We start from the raw sequence: 16,843 nt of genomic DNA, 5'->3' as shown, positions 1-16,843 counted from the left end.
GATCGTTACGTGTCACACCGGTGCGGACAGAACGGCCTGATGCACTGCTTTGAGGCGGCGACAAAAGCTAAACAAAGAGAAGTTGGAAGGACAGGTAAAGCAAAGAGCACAGAAACAATTAAAAAAAAGTGAAGAAACGCCCATAAAGTGCTGGCATTCCTTGACGACTTTTCGTGGCTATTTCTCACCTCTGAGCTGCTCTTCTGGAACAGCTGCTTTCTCTTGTCCGTCTTTTCGTTTTTTTTAAAGCAAAGACAAAAGGGTGGCGGCAGGAGACGGGATTACGGTCTCGGTGGAGAGGTGAGGTGTGAGGGTTGGAGGGTTGGTTGGTTGGTTGTTTGGTTGCATACACCGCGAACTGTGGCTGGGCCCCAAGAGGACCAGACGAGCCACTGTTGAGCGATGGCCCTGCGACAGGAGCTGGCTGAAAAAGAAAAAAAAAGTTCTTGCGGCGACGGTTCAACGGCCGTCCCAGTGTCCTCCTTGCAAGACATGCGTCTGGAGTCCTTGAGAAGAGGCGTGGTCCTCCTTGGAAGACCTTAGCTGTCTTGGAAGCTAGCCTTTTTCTCCTGGAGACCGACGCTTTCACAAGTCTCTTCCATACCGCAGGCGTGCACGCGTGGTTGGCCCTGAACCCTTCTTGCTTTTTCTGCGCAATGCTTGTACCCTTTGGGCGTGCTACGTGATGCCGGCGGCGACGTCTTGGCTCGCTGACAATAAGATGCGCGTGCAGTGTCTTCTTGACAGATCACGCGGTCCTTATAAATGACATCCTAGCTCGGTTTCAAATATAAGTGCATCGCTCTCCCCCAGCGTCCCTTACGGCCCAGTTCTTGAGCACCGTGGCATCCCGGCGAGTCGGGTGAAAGCAACCCTGCAGTGATGTGGCAAAGAAACGTATGTGTGTACACGCCAAGAGGCCTGTATAGTCCGCGGACTGTTAAGAGGACGCTAAAGTTGAAGTTGCCGCATAGAGAATCATCAGAAAAACCCTCACGCAGCAGGGACAGGACAAAGAAAGACTTATCTCTGACACAGGCGCTACTACCGGCTGTTTTGACCAGGTCTACAAGAACACTTGCAGCCTTTATTGGTTTCTAAGCCGTGCAGTGGAACTCTTGGGGCATCCGTGGAAGCCCTAACCTTCGAAAGGGGGAAGGGGGGGGGGTGCAGAGTTCTTAGCTTCAAGAGATTTGGAATGCTGAGGATGGACAGCGAGTGCCACACGGCGTGGCCGAGAAGCGCAATCCCTTGGGTTGTAAACTTTCGACTAATGGTGTGTATAAACTTCGAACCTGTTTATAACGAAATAATGGATATAACGAAAGAATGACGATTCCCCTTGGAAGTTCGGTCAGCACGCGCTGTAACGAAGCTACGGCTATATAACGAAGTAATCGTCTGGCCCCTTCAACTTCGTGATAACGAGGTTCAACTGTATGCGGATTCTAAACTACAAGAACCCTAGTGATTGGAGTCTGAGTTAACAAAATTGTGCTCGCATGATATTAATAAAGGCTTTGACAATCAGGCTTCCCTGCTTACGGAAGCTGGCTTCTTCATTGCGCTCATAGCAATAGTTACCGAAACCCTCCAGAAAAAACTGAAGGGCGAAGGAAAAAAAAATTAATCCTTCAACCACAAACCTCAAGCTGTACTCGTCATTGGAGATAGTACCAATATCGCCAGTGACGAGTCCGGCCCGATGTTGCGTTGTTCCCGCCTCCAAAGACAGGTTATACGTTCGGCAACTGCAATGGTAGCTATTTTGAACATGCACAAGAGGGCGGTAGTTTTGCATGAAGCGCGCTTTGCCCCTTTTGCTCGTGTTTTAAGCCTGACGACAGACGTTTTTCGGGCAGTAATTTTGAGGCTAAAAGGTTAAACTGATCTCACCACATCGAAGCCGGTAGCTGTGATCTGGCGGATTAGCGCGGAGGTGCTCAATATGAGCTTCATCCTCCACGTCCTCGTCTCGTCGTTTTCACTTCGCCACCTGAAGATAACGCGTGACAACTTGTACGCAATGTTCTTGCGGTCCTGATTAAAACAATCAGTGGTCCCTTGTCTTTTTTTCTGTTCTGAATCTCTCGTGCTAAGATTTTTCTATTTATGTGGAACTAGCTCGCCCGGCACCATGTTTTACTGCAGGGAGAGGAATGTATATTGGTCGTCTTCTCCACTGTTGACTGACAACGTGATGTTGCAGAGAAGAGTAATAAAGACGGAAAGGAAGGGTGGAGAATGAACGGAAGAGGTGAACGTGGGGGAGGAGGTCCTCTCAGATATAACCACCTGAGGTTCCTGGATTGCATCTAGTGTTAAGCGTCGCAGGACAAGCTGCCAGACAACCCTCAGGCCATTCGGCCATTAAAGGGGCTGTGAAGGGGGCTCTAATAGAGTTGCGGAATGCCTGGGATATTGAAGCACGCCGCTTCACGAATAGTGTCCAGCCAGGATTTTTTAAATGCGCTTGGTAAAAGCTGAGTTACCTGTAGTTAAAATTTGAATTTCAGCGTATTCGCGCCTTTCCCTCTCCTCTCGTCACTTTTTGCACGCTGGAAGGTAGGCACTCCTTCGCCGACCACCCTCTGGGAGCGGAGCTTCCCGACCCGCCGGAGCTATGCGGTTTATTGGCCGTGGCCACGGTAGCTGCCTGACGTCTGAAAGAATCTAACCAATGGCCACCTCTCACCTTGTCTACGCAGATGCGGGGTACGGAGGAGGGCGCGAGCATGAAAAAGTCGCCGGGAAGGGCTCGCCAACTTTGACGCGTGATTGTGGGTCGTCTGCAGCGTGTAGAAGAGTATTGTATGGCTCTGGTTTTCATGGCAACACAGTGCAGTGATTAAGTGAGTTAATGTGCTCTCCTCGGAAGGCCTTTCAGAGCCCCTTCAACCAAGCCTTTCGTCACCGTAGTATGTTCAAGTCTGATACAGGTTACTAGCAGGGGCAGAGGGGTGATGGTATTCTTAGGACAATGGTAATACGTCACGGTATAAGAACATTATGTTGCCCTCAGGATCCACTTTAAACAGACACTGAGGGCAAATTGAAGTTGGTTTGTATCGAATAGAGTACTCCACTCTAACTGCAAAGGTAAAAGTTTTACTGAAAAGGGACTTTTTATAAGAAAGAAAGTCCAAAAATAAAATCCAGGTGTCGCTACACTCTAAGCACGAATACGCCTATATGGGAGTACAAAATGGAGTAAGCTGCCCTCTAGCGTACTCCCTTTTCATAAAAGGTATTGCACTAGAGGACGCCTTACTCCCTTTTCACTCCTTTATGTTTACAGTGCACAGCTGGCCTGTTGCGCAAATGACCTATGGTGCAATTTTTAATGTGACAGCACTAGAAGCCTCATCGGGAAGAAAACGTGTCGTCGGAAGCTAAATTCGCTGATTGGCTGGAGGCGAGTGACGTCATCAGACCGGACGTGACGTCACTTTTGGTAAAGGGACCAACAGCTGCTAATGCTATCGCACTGCGGACAGACAATGAAATTAGGTGTCCCTGTGATTTAGTTCTTAGCGCCGATCTCAGAGGCTACGCTACACCGGTGTTCACTTCAATACGGCGATCACGGAGTCGTTTTCGGTGTAGACGTCACGAGTCTCAATCGAGTGGCTGGAAAATTTTTAAAATTCGTTTCTCTCAGCGATAAATGCGTATTTTTTGCCGGAGAAACCTCAACACTTTCAGAAACAGACGTGGAATCGATTCTTTTTACTCGGAACAAAAATCGAATGTATTTGCGATAGGTATTCCTGACTGGTATGCGCTTCCATCGACTCGCTTTTCGCCAAGTCCGTTCAGAAGAGGGGGGAAGTGTTTACTATTTTTCTTCACATTTTACGCCGACGGTTTGTGCGAAGGACGGCGAGAAGTAATAATATTTATTCGGCTATATACTTACTTTGAGTCTGGCTGAGTGAGATTGCGTCTCGTGAAGTTGACCCAGTTAGACGGGTTGAAATGTTCTGAACAGGAAAAAAAAAGTTCAAGAACATCCTGAAAACGTACGACACACAAACGTCACCGCGTGCGTCACGAAGCTCGTGGTAGTTCGGGAAGCAATGACGTATGCATGTCCCGCTTGCAGTCTTGTTCTTGCGTCACAGTTCGTCATCAGCACAGGGGCCTTGCTTGGAAACCTTTTCGACGTTCTCTATTTTTATTTTTTTTGTTGGTTCTTCCGTCTCACTTTTGAGTCAGGCCATTCCATTTCGACTCTTCTTCGGGCGCATGTATTTTAAGAGACGTTTTTTTTTCTGTTCTTTATCTGTCGCCTCCCTCCAACTGCTCCTTTCTTGTTATTTTCACGTTTTTTTAAGCGTTCCTCTGCGTCTTGCTTGTGGCAAAAAAAAAAGAAATTTAAGCGAAGTGAAAAAACAATAAGAAGTCACAAAAATAGTTTTTTCTCGTTTTTCACATCCTTCCGTGCGGTCTGTCACGTATTCGAGGCCTGGTCGATCCGGCATTCCTGGTGGGCGTACAGCCCGCCTATCTGTCAAGAAGAACAATACTAAAGGTCCTGGAGGACATCACTTGTAACGCCGTTATTTTGAGCGACAACTCAAAGAAAAATAGAACGAGAAAATTCCCGACTGTCTTATAAGCTTTGCAGACTTGTGTGGAGGCCTCTTATGAGAGGCCTTGACTGAGTGTCGTCGTCAGCAGTTATGTTTGAATGTGTTTTCCTGGCTCATAAAAAGCAATTTCGCCCCTTATGTTCTCTTCGGGTTTAATCTTATCTTCTAATATCCAGACTGTTTCAAAGCTAAATGCCCACTATGCGAAAGCTGTTTGTTATGGAGGGGGTGGGGAGGGTCGCCGTTCTGTAGACGACGCGGATTTCTAATTATTTCTGATAAAATGATAAAAGTACATAATCTAAACATGGTATTGAAAAAGCAAGACCGTCGTATGCTATCTCTGCGTCAAATTCCAGCCCGAATAAGCGAGCGGTTCAATCGAGAAAAGCATTTTACAGTGCGTGTTTAGCGTTGCAACACTCTATATAATGGCCGATAGGCATCAGGGTGCTGGTGCCCATGACGTGCTTGCGCAGCACCTGATGAGTAGACATGCTACTCCTGCGGTTTTGCATGATTATTCGTAAATTCCATGCGTCTAATAGTCTAAAGTTTCTGTGCGTCAAATATTAGGTCGTGTCCTGGCAATTCTTGGTTTAGTGAAATTGGTTCCGTGATTTGCTTCCCTAAGAGTTTGAAAGCAAGCTCTCAATCTTTTTGCTCCTCCATGGGATGAAAAATTCACCGCGCCTTTCTGGAATACTCATTATCGAGCCGTTGAACAAAGCAATACTTCCTTTTCATTGTATAATTGCCGGTTTAATTGTTATAGTATTTGTAAACTAAACCCGACATAATTAATAACTGTAACAAGCTACGTCATACTACTAACAGCCTCAGTATTAGTATTAGTTGTTGTTATTGCAGTATTCCTTGCAGTTGTTGGTTATATGTTTGGTTTAGTTGTGTTCGTAATACGACTGGACGACGCCCTGAAATCTGGAAAACCTGTCTCATACTTTTGTCACGGAAAAAATAAACACTATTTTGATGGGAAGTTAAATCTGCACCGTATACTTCAAACAAGCGCAGAATCGTATATAGTGTCGCCTTCATCGCCTGTGGCCGAGACAATTTAACAGCGCAAAACTCGCATAGAGTAAACTGGGGGCACAGCCGGTCAAGGTCTTCTATAGTTCTTCCCGGAGCACGACGACCTGGCTCTCGCGTAGAAAGACTTAACGTAAAGCTTCCAAGACGAGCAGGGGGCGAGACGTGGAAACAGTGATGAAACAAACATCGGCCGAATAAAAACACACACACACAAAAAGCACAGAGGCACGCGCAAGCTTGCACCAGCCGACTTGCGGTTAGCAGCAGATTCGTCTGCTTGCTGCGCTTCGCGACGCAGACGGTCTTACACGCTTCGTCTGCCGCATAGGCCTTTTCTTGTATGTTCAGGCCACGAATTTAGTTTCGTTCTTCGCGCGATGTTTTTGTAACCCAGTTTCTCCAAGCTTCGCTTCTTGTTTGTTTTCTGTTTGTCTGGCGTTGTTCTTTCCTTCTTTCTGCTCCTTTTGTTCCTTTGAGATTGCACAGCCCATAGTCTGCGCCTTCTTGAGGATTTCGCCGCCATTGTTTTGTAAACACCGATGCTTGAACGGGCAGCTTGATAGCCCCGAGCAGAACACGAGTCTCGTGGCGGTTACATAAACTAACGGCGCTGCGGTCGAGACTAGCAGACTTGCTGTGCACGGCCTTTCATAGAGCGAAGAGTGGGGCCTCCGAGATCTGTGGCGAGCGCGTGCCGTAAATCTTGAAATACATTGCAGAAGATATACGTAGCTCGTGTTAGGAAAACGCGAATGGAACTCGACTGCTGCAAATTTATAGTTCCTGCAGCCGCTATGACTGCGCTGTCAGCGTTGTTTGCAGTCCTTTTCAAAAATATGGCAAAGGGCGCCGCCATATTGGACACTGGGCTGTGGGAGACAGTTCTCAACACCTGTTTCTTAGAGCGTACAGAAAAAAAAAGTTGAGTGACGAAGCTTCCGCACGCTTTTCCTACAACTCCAAAGCCAGCTCTCACAAGAGTCGTAAAATGGTTTGTGATGATGATAATGATGATGATAGCGAAATTTGTACCTGCCAATGATTGTGATGATGGCGACTCTTTTAATTCGCTTTGTGTAATGTTTTAACACTGTTTGAGACTTTGCGGATAAAGCGGAGAAAGTCGGAAGCGAACAACCTAGATAATTGTCTCACTAGAGACAAATTACTGTGGTTTAACACGCTGATATTTGAACAGATTAATATTCCTCTATCGCAGTTGTCTCGCCTTTGAACAGACTTCCATTATTTAACACTCTTGGGTGCTACTACGGTCTTTCTTTTTGATCCTGTTTGTTTAAACCCTCTCTAGAATGTGAATCGGAGGTGACGATACATCCAAATATCGCGCGTTCTGAGGACACTGCATTTACACACAATTTGCGGACATATCACGAATTTCGCTTTTCCATTTTTTGTGCGTGTTTTTGTTGGGAATTTCGGGCACACGTCTGTATGTGCGAATGACGGAAGGTGCCAAGGAGAGTTCCGGCATCAGATTTAAGAGACCCGCCCCGAGGGACGCTGTTTGGCTCCCAGCTCCCGGTCCCCCTGTCTTGTTTACTTCGTCAGTCTCACCGCTCTTAGCACCATGCCGCCCGCTTCCTCAGCGGCTGTCATCTGTGCTACTTTAGACGTCACCTCGCCAGCCGTGTTGATCGTGTGTGTGGGCCCGCCCCGCCGCACGCAAGGACGCGACGCCACGGACTTAGTTTTGCTGAAATCAGAGGCAAATTCACGTGTTTTCGAGCGTCAAGATAACGTCGTACCTTACGCGACGTTGTTGTCTTGCTCTTTACGCAAGGCAACAGTTTTATCTGGGTCATCGCGCTTATCTAGAGCGGTTTTGTTTACTATCGTCGCGTGCCAGTGACGACAAGTAGTCAGAAAGCCAGATAAAAAGGCCGACAGCAACCACTTTACCCGGAGAACTTGTGACCTCGGACGACTCAAAGCAACAAATGGCGCCGACCATTGGCAACATAATAACAGAAGCTCTAGAATAGTAAGACGCGTATCTTTGTAAACAAGAAATGTTTAGTGTCGAGAACAGCCTCGTGAATGACAGAAATACCCGCTCGGGGTCACCTTGGGAAACCTTCAGGCTATATAACTGAATCCACGTAACGAAACTGAAAACGATAACGCTCTATGGCTAGTGTCACGGTGTAAAAAACCGTGGCTAGTGATTCCGTTCTTCTCGCTTCGCGCTGTTTCTTCCAGTTCAGCAATAACCAGCTAGCTCAAATCGGAAATTTAATAAAACATCGCTGAAATTGGGTCATGATTGCATCGATGCGCTTGTTTGGAAAAACGCCTTCACTTTCGGGTGCTCAAATCGCGCGCCTTTCTTAAACGCATTTATTTTACTAATTTCTGCAACAGATGGCGCCACACGCGCACCCGCTTCTTTAAAAAGAGGAGAATTGTACGACGCTTATTTGTCCAGATGGTCGTGTATGTCTCCAAGTCTGGCGGAATAACGGCTGCATGTCCGCGACACTGCGCAGCTGTTGCTTGCTGTTTGGCCGTTTTCTCGCTCAGGGCAGCGAACGTTGCATCGTCTTAGGGCTACGGGGGTGGTCTTCTGCCACACCTGTCATTTAATTTTTCGGTCCCGCCGCGGTCGCGATGGCCACAGTGTCCTAGTGCCTGCGACCTCAACCGATGGGTGCAAGGTCTGCACATCCGGGCCCGAGATAAAACCAACGTCGTCTACCCAAGCCGGATGAAATGGCTCCCGTAGTACGTATCTCTGTTCCGCAACTCGCACGTCGGTTGTTTATTTGTTGTTGACAGGTGTAACCGAGTTGAATAATCCGTTCGCCGCTTCCCAGGCTGCCCGACTGGCCGCTCTAGGGCCACTTCGGCGTTTTGGGAGCGGGTACAAGTGACAAGCCTTGCTTTTTGCTAGCGGAGAGTTAAGCAGAAAGCCCCGCGTTTCACTCGTTTTAGCAGTGTCTTGACAGAACGAAGTTGAGAAGAGAGATATTTGGACGCACTTCACTGTTTTATCGCCGCTGCCACGAAGCAGTAGTACCTTTATCGCTCTCTGATAAACACCACTTGAAAGACGCCGCGAGGTGTGTTTGAGTTGCATAAACGAGTGGAAATTCTTTCGACAGAGACCGGGTGGCCCCATTGCCGAGAAGTGCTGCTTTCGGTAGCACAGCCGCCGTTAGTCTGCCCACTTTTGCCAACTTCGTGTTTGTGTGTGTGTGTTTGTATGTGAATTATCTCGCTTCTTGGAGCATATATTTCGAGCTTCGAGTGGTCGGTCGCGGAGCTCCCTTCGAACAGGCGAGACTGCTTTTATAGTCTCAAATTGAGCCGCATTGTTGTCGGCGACGGGGCCCGTTGTTGGAGGTGGGGGGGACCACACAGGCTGTCGCGTTGGGTGACTGCCCAGAGTCGGAGTGATTTACGCTAACGACGCCGGCGGGGAGTGTCGGCGCGGCGCGGAGCCCGGTCTCAGAGGCATGAGCACGAGACGGTGTCTCTGCGTATCGGGAGTTGCGTGGATCGATAATATAGGCTGGCGACTGTCGTATCGACGGCGCTGCTACTACTGCCGCCTGTCTGAAAGGAGGAACCGGCCTACAAAAGCGCCCCAAGTGGTACTTCAGCCTTGACGCCGCGTTAAATTCCCGTGTTCATCCGACAGTATTGACAGCGTGTGATCGCGACGGACACTGTGTATGTTAATCGTGCAGTTACAAGCGATATGCTATGTGGGCGAAGCAGTGTGGACGGACACCGGTTTTGTAAGTGAACATTAGTTTAAATGGGAGGGGAGAGGGGGAAGGCGAAGCAGAGCCCCTCCTATTTCTTCGCCCTACCTTACCTAACCACTGGCCACGGGGGCGACCAGCAGTCGCCGTCGATCACGCCCCTACTGTTATTGTACGTGTGCTATTTGTTTTGACGCGTCCGTGGGAGGTCAGCGTCTGAGCCGTAGGAGGTAACGAAAATTTAAAAATCCTCTTGAGCAGGAGGTTAGTGGTCGTGTTTTGTGGGAGGAGGTGTATAGAAAAAGAAAAATATTCACTGGAGGCAAAAGGCAGGCGTTAGCTTGTTTGCACGATGTTGCAGAGCCCTGTCCTGTGGATTTCACCATTTTCAGCACAGCAGAGCTGACCGAACTTGTCGGCAAGCTGTTTTGTTCCCCGTTTTGAATTCTCCACAAATGCCGCCCTCACCCCTCCCGGCGCTTCCTTCTTGAGCTTCGATTCTTCTCCAGGAGCGGTACTTTTACTGTAAAGTTTCTGACGCACTTGAGTAGCAAAGATTTATATCATCAGTGTAAGCATGAAATTTAAAGGTGAAGTTTGGCTCTCTTGTTCCTCTTTTGTGGATTCTTGAAAAACCACACCCAAGCTTCTTCCAGTGCTTGCTTCTTGAACTCCAGGGTACTACGAGAGGAATCCAATCTTTAAATTTACACCTAAAGTTTCAAGGTTCTTGTCCTCGTTATTGGTTATTGTCGGTGTGAAGGCAAAGTGCATCAACTTTGGCTGTTTTGCGCCGTTATGTGAATTTGCAAGAAACCCTATGCTCACCTCTCGTGATACATTCATCTTGAGCTCTGGGTTTCTGCTTGAGAAATCCAATGTAGTTTGCATGGGGAAGTGTCTGAAAAGCCTGTATAGCTAGATTTTTGTGCTCGGCCGTGTCTGTGTGAAGCTGAAGTGCACTATGTTGTTTTCAGAATTAGCAAGTAACCCTGCTCTTACCTACCCTGGTGCATCTTTCTTGAGCTCATGATTCCACTTAGAGATGCGGGGAAAACTTGCACAGGGAAGTGTTTAAAATGCCTGTTTTGCACTTTTTTTTGTTCTTGTTGGTTTTAAAGGGCATTAAGTTTAGCTACCGCTTTTTGCCACCCTTCTGACACTGCTGCAACCACTTCTTGTTGTGTACTGTTAAATGCACCCATTTTATTTTTGTGGCATTGCCGGTTCTCGCACGATCCGTTCGGTCTTGACTCAAGGCCAGTAGCTGGATGGGGACCGAGGCTAATGGTGCGATGGAGGTGGCATGAAGAAGGCTGTTAGCGCAGTGCCAATTCGGATATGTGGCGTCTTGAAAATGCGGCCCTAAAGGCCTGCCACCCAGACCCGAGAGAGAGGTGACGAAGAGGGGATGGGAAGACCTTGCCGAGTGGCAGCCGCCACTTTCTTGCGTGCCGAATCTTGGCGCCTTTCACCTCTTGCCGCGTATACACCCGGGGCGGCTTTGATTGTCCCGGCACTTCCTGGTGTTTTGATCTTTTGTCACCTCGGGTGGGCATGCCCTGTGATGCTGCGTACACGGAAGCAATGGACGGGGAGCAGCATATATTTTTAGACGCCGCGGAGACTTGATTTTGAAGTTGACTAGCTTGGCAAGCCTTGGAGGGCTGACGTATCGGAAGGTCCGCGCTGTCGTTCACCGCTGGAGGTAAACAAGTCTGTTTCGTCAGTCCAGTGGGTTAGCTTGGCCACTGCACTTTTGGTGTGTAGTTGTTAAGTTAGAATAGCTGAAGTCATTACTTACTAGTTTGATGAGCCTGCCTTTGTTTTGGCTCTTTGACAAAACTCTGTATTACTTCTGGTAGTCTCTACGCTGTTCTGAGCTGTGCCAGCTCTACATTTCACACACTTCTGAAAGGGCTACCGAGGGCAACTACATCCAATAATTGCCTTAGTAAAAATCATTTGCTCAGCAGCAAAGGACATATATGATGCCAGGTAAATGGGATTGGAAGAGGGAGCATTTTTTTAGCCCCACCGTTCGATCCAGACTTGTGACGTCAATAATGAAAAGGACTCTGATCACTATTTAGAACTTAACGGTGGTGTGTGGCCTAGCCTCAGAGGTCCGTAACGAAAAAAAAAAGAAGATGCTGACATCATCGTGGTTTGCTTGTGAAAGCAGAAGCAAGTGTGGCGGCGATACTGGTATTTCATTCGTTGGTCTTTTCTAGGTTTCCGAAACTTCGTTTTCACTGAAGGTGGCCTGTTTATCATTATAACAACATAACCTACTGATAGAGGCCAACTTCAATTGATTCTCAGTGTTTAAATATGGCCACTATGGCTATTGTCATTCATATCATGCTCGTGTCTAAAGCGGCGTGGAGTGATTACTCCTAGATAAGAACAATTATATGTGTGCACTTAGTTTGCGGAAAGGACTCAAAGAGCATATATCTATTATGGCAGACAGGGAACAAAACAGATAGAACGGCAAAAAGCAAGAGAAAGAGCGTTGTAAATTTTTGCTATATATGCGACGCAGGCTGTGAATATAGCATGGCTGGTGCAAGACATGGCTAATTGCTGGCGGCATTGCTTGGCTGATGGTGATGACTGTGAATGTCTTGTGTAGTTCTAATACATAGTAAGTAGTTGCATTTCGTGGAGAAGTGAATAGTTCATTATGTAGCTGTCATACACATACATCTCAACAGTTGCTGACGTGCACATACATGCAAACCAAACATCAGGCATGCCTTTGCTCTAAGACACTAAATGCACAAGAGGGCATATTGAGCACAACCACTTATGTATTTGCACTTGCACTTTAAGAGTAAGTTTGTGTTTTAAGTTATTCTAGAGTGCCACAGCCAGTTTGGGCATTCTATGTCTGTTGCTGGCTCGAGGTTTTGGAAGGATTTATTATAGGGCCCTTAATGATAACACATGTACAATATAAATTAATGCATATTTTATTATATTCTTTGAAGTTTTTTGTAGACGCTATGCAGCATAATGCTACTTGGAATACCATGGTTTCACATTGCTTGTAACATACAACTGACTTCAGTCTTTTCCTCTCAAGCTCTCTGTTTTTCACTAAGCAAGCCCTTTACAGACAAGAACGTATCCAGCATGTAAATCTCAGTAGCTGCTTTCAGATTTTGCATTCTTTTTGTTGTATATGGTTTGAGCACTCACTCGAAGTGTACTACTTCCCCTACTGCTATTAACATAAGATGCTCTGTGAGCTGGTGAAACTGAACAAGCACAGAAGTGTGAAAGTGTGCTTTCTACTTCTTGCTACTTTTTTATGTTGCTGTGTATTCTAATAATAACTAAAATGCCAGTGGCACGTTTTATTTGCTTGTTCGTTTTTTATACCCATACTCTCAAAACTTAAACTTGGAGGCATTGCAGAGAGAAGAGGGGAAACTGGCAAAGTTGGTAACAACGTCCATGAATTTGGTGGACTCCAACATTGCGGCACCGGGGCCTGGAAGGTGGTTCCATACATTTCCATCCAGTTCTTCGTAAATGATACTCATTTTGCCATCCTTTGGCAGCTGTTTGTCACGATGGATTCAGATGCACAGGTGGGGAGCAGATGATTATAGAACGAAAGGAAACAGAGCAACAAGATCAAAGCTCGCATAAGCAGTGCAAAGCTCGAGAGTGCATTGCGGCTGTATGAAAACTGGGTACCCGCCGTTTTTCTATTGGGGACAAGCTGCCCCTTGGCTTTCTCTGGGGTAAAATGCGTGGGAAAAATGATCCTTTGACCCCCACCTCATCCAGACTGTTTACATTGTCCATGGGGCTGATTGATCAAGCTGCCCTTGCGCCATTAAAATTAAATCGTCATCGTGTAAGCCCTGGTAACTAACGCAGCCTACAGCATTGTCGTCATGTCATGGGCGCTTGTTGTGTCGTTGCAGGTGCAGGGGACAGCCGGCCCGTGTACTGGGGCATCCAGCTGGACCAGGACCTTCTGGAGACAATAGTGTCCATCTACCCAGAGTGGTTCAGGGACTACAACCTGGGCATCATGGCGGAGCAGCAGCAGTCCCCCACCACGTCCACCTCGTCGTCCGGTGGGGCTGACGGGGGTGCCCCGTCGCCCCCTGCCCGCGTCGACGAGGGCTCTCTGCAGCAGGCCATGGACCGCAACAAGGAGTGTGAGTGGCACACCGCCGGTCTCTCTGTAAAGTCTGCTTGCAGCTCAACACGTTTTATGTACAGGGTGTGATAGGGATTTGGCAATGTGACGAACAACCTCCAGGGAGAGCGGCATAGCAAAGACTCATGCAGTGTATACAGCACGAAATGAGAGTTGAACTTCATCCGTGTCTTAGGCATGCATACATTCACAGGTTGTACCCCGGAGCTATTTAGTGAATTAGTGAGTATTATTTTTAGTTGTATTGTTCCTCAGTGATATTGCAGTTCAGTGCATGATTTGCTGATTGAGAAATATGGTCTCGGAGTTTATTACAACCATAGCGCGTGAGCCACCACATGTCATTATGTGCTGATGGGCCACAAAGGCCAAAAGGACATCTCATAGTATTTAAGCGGTTTTTGTGAGACGTACGTCATATGGAACACGTCAGGTAACACCTGTCCTGAAGCTCTTGAATGCAGCTGTTATTATGAGGTAGGGGCAACTGACAACACACAGTTGTCACGAATGACTTCTCATATAGACTGGTAGTAATTGTAGCAATGATATATGCTGAGGCACATCAGTATTGGCTGGTGCGAAATGGCAAAAACTGGAGGCTGAGAGACTATTGAGTTGCTTTGGACTGAGCTTGGCTGACGATGATGATAAAGAAGTTGATCATGGTTCTTTTTTCCTCCTCCCCCCCCTCTTTTCATCACCCTCGACACCGGCTGTGCAGCGCTGAAGGTGAAGCTGCTGCTTCGGCGACCCATCAATCAACTGGTGGAACAAGGCATTATGCCATGTGAGTGTTGGCTTCCCACCTTTCGTCACCGTCGTCCACCTCCTCCCCCTCATTGCCGCCGCCACCGAGCCCACTTGGCAGAGATGAACGCCGCGCTAGTTTTCTGCCGCTTGCCTGGCCAACTCTATGTTGGCAACGCCACCTTTCTGCGCAGGTTTTTGCTTAACTATACCCACCAGCCCCCTCCCTTCCCCAGGCATCTTAACCGCATCGTTTGTTGGTCCCCTCATTTGCATAGCAACACCGTGGTGCTGTTCCTTGGAAAATTAGCAGCAGAGCAATCGCTTTGGCGCACTCGTGCAGGAGGTTGCACTTGACACGTGCAGAGTGGGTGCCGGGCCTCCGTCACAACTGCCATCGTTCCGCATATTTGACAAGGCGCCAAGGCTATCTTCGTTTTAGTTTTGTGCTTGACTCATGCTTTGGCGGGGCATTTTACGTGTTTAATTGTCGACTTTTCTTTTTTCAGCCACTTTGCATGGCTTCTTTTTTATGCTGAGTGTTATTCTTGGCTGGTTTGCTCTTCTCTCAGCTTTTTTATTGTGCTCTTGAACAAAACCGAAAGGAGTGGGCCTCATTATTGACCTTATTTTACCAAGCATGCATGTGACCTGTAAGTAATTGCCTACTCCAGGCAGTGATAGTTTTCTTTGCTGTATGCACCCTTTCATACGTGGCAAACTTGGCCGTGTAGCTGCTACAAATGAAGAAAATGGCTTTTACAGATGCACATTGTCACTATCGGAAATGCTATAATCAACTTTCGCAGCAGCTCCAGTGTTTTATGTCTGTCGTGCATGTTCTCTTCTTATATTGCATCTCTATATCGATAGTTCACACGTTTGTTGCTTATCTGTTTCTCATTTTAAACATTGCTTGCGGCAACTGTGTACTACACAGTGTGTGTGTCTGTGTGTGCATGTGTGCAGTCACATGTGCATTTTCCTTGGAACTAGTGTGCAAGAAAGATTATCTGTGTGCAGTTGTGAGGTTTACATGAAGGCAGCATCGCTTGAACTGTTAATTTCATTTCTCCGCTCTCAGACCTGTGTTTCTGGGCCTCAATGCTCACAAGCAATAACTAAGAGCAATGTATGAATTGCCTTGTCTATGGCACCGTGGGGTGCTACCTGCTACCCACCCCGAAAACCCAAGCACTTGCTACTGCAGCAAAAGTCACCCGCAGCGGCAGAAACGTTTGCGTCACTTCCTCTCTCTTCACTGAGTAAACTAATGGATTTCCTCTCTCTCTTTCCTGTGCCCCTGTTCCTGCTGTTGTGCAACACCAGCTCTCAAGACCTCACCCGCATTCCATGAACAGAGGAAGAACCTCGAAAGGGCCAAGGTCAGTACCCAGGGGGGCAAAACCCGTACCCGGGCCTGCCCAGTTCGGAACAATACACCTCACTTGTGCGTGTTGCCGTCTTCCTCCTCTCTCCCACACCTCCACCACCACCGCAGATGGGGGACTACCTCAAGAACAAAATCCAGCGCAGGCCAGATCGGCAAGAGCTCATACAGCAACACATTCTCGAAGGTGAGTGAGTGAGAGAGAGGGCTAAAGGGGTTTGTGTGCCTTCTCGTCTGATGTTTATCCGTTTGTTCTGACTCCGGCCTTTTGTGCGAACTTTCCCCCCCACCTCTCTTTGTGATTTCTGTTTCCAACTCAAATTTTGTGTTCTGGAAGGTCGCCAAGCGCTGTGCGTTTCGCAGACCTTGACGCCCTCTTCAGAGGCAGCACGTTCATCGACAACGTGCTGCAGGCTGCTTACAGCTGCAGGAATAGGCGCTTCACTTCTTGTCTTCCTTGCTTTGTTTTGCTCCTTCCTATATTCGTCTTTGTTTCCCATTTGCCCCAGCGTGTTCACTCATTTTGCTGACTGGGAGAGCGATGCCTTCTCAGACTGTTTGCAAAAATGAAGTTGTAGAACTTGCCTGTGGTACTTGAGGACGTTTGCCTGTGAACACACTTTCTCTGGTGTGGAAGTCACCCTAATTTTTTCATAAGAACGTAGCAGTATTTGGAAATGGGCAAATTTGGTTTTCTCTGTTTTTTTTCCGCTTGGCTACCGAAATGGAAATTCACTGTCTCATGTGAGGGTACCTTTTCTTACCTAATTTGAAAAAAAAAAAAATAAGGGTGGGTTACTTTTCTTGTTATCCACACTTGTTCATAGCTTTCTCTGTGTCCAACACTTGGCATGTTGAGGTTTTGCATGTGTTGGTGTAGTTCAAAGAGAGATTATGGACTTCCTCTTTCAAAAACATTGAGAGATTCTCAAATGTAACGTGAATTGGCAACATGTGCTAGCACACTTTGTTGAATACAGTTCAGCGCAGGAAGTGAACCTTCGTACCTTTGAAGCTACCCTGCCCACAACATTATACTCTCTTGCTCTGGCAACGCATTCTAAAGATGTTCAAAAAGATGCCACGCACATGTGTGTTGTGGTTTATTCACACATAGTCTGTTAAGGCCGGTAGT

General features: G+C 47.4%; 1 protein-coding gene across 5 annotated transcripts in view; it reads left to right on the top strand.

Annotated features, from left to right (window-relative positions):
* Positions 1 to 16,843, top strand: part of Mrtf (Myocardin-related transcription factor) — a 228,713-nt gene that overhangs the window by 186,562 nt on the left and 25,308 nt on the right. For 3 of the 5 annotated variants that reach the window (XM_077634035.1, XM_077634032.1, XM_077634036.1), the window contains 4 exons: positions 13,327 to 13,566; positions 14,293 to 14,358; positions 15,648 to 15,703; positions 15,820 to 15,895. In XM_077634035.1, the coding sequence (XP_077490161.1) occupies positions 13,437 to 13,566; positions 14,293 to 14,358; positions 15,648 to 15,703; positions 15,820 to 15,895 (328 nt within the window). In that variant the 5' untranslated portion in view covers positions 13,327 to 13,436. Of the gene's footprint in view, positions 1 to 8,147; positions 8,397 to 9,279; positions 9,416 to 13,326; positions 13,567 to 14,292; positions 14,359 to 15,647; positions 15,704 to 15,819; positions 15,896 to 16,843 lie in introns of those variants that run through there. The other 2 variants (XM_077634034.1, XM_077634033.1) reach the window with 2 other exon arrangements.

This window comes from Amblyomma americanum, chromosome 8, assembly GCF_052857255.1.
Source record: "Amblyomma americanum isolate KBUSLIRL-KWMA chromosome 8, ASM5285725v1, whole genome shotgun sequence".
Classification (NCBI taxonomy): domain Eukaryota; kingdom Metazoa; phylum Arthropoda; class Arachnida; order Ixodida; family Ixodidae; genus Amblyomma; species Amblyomma americanum.
Note: the sequence above shows the minus strand (reverse complement) of the source record. Positions and strands in the feature narration are given on the sequence as shown.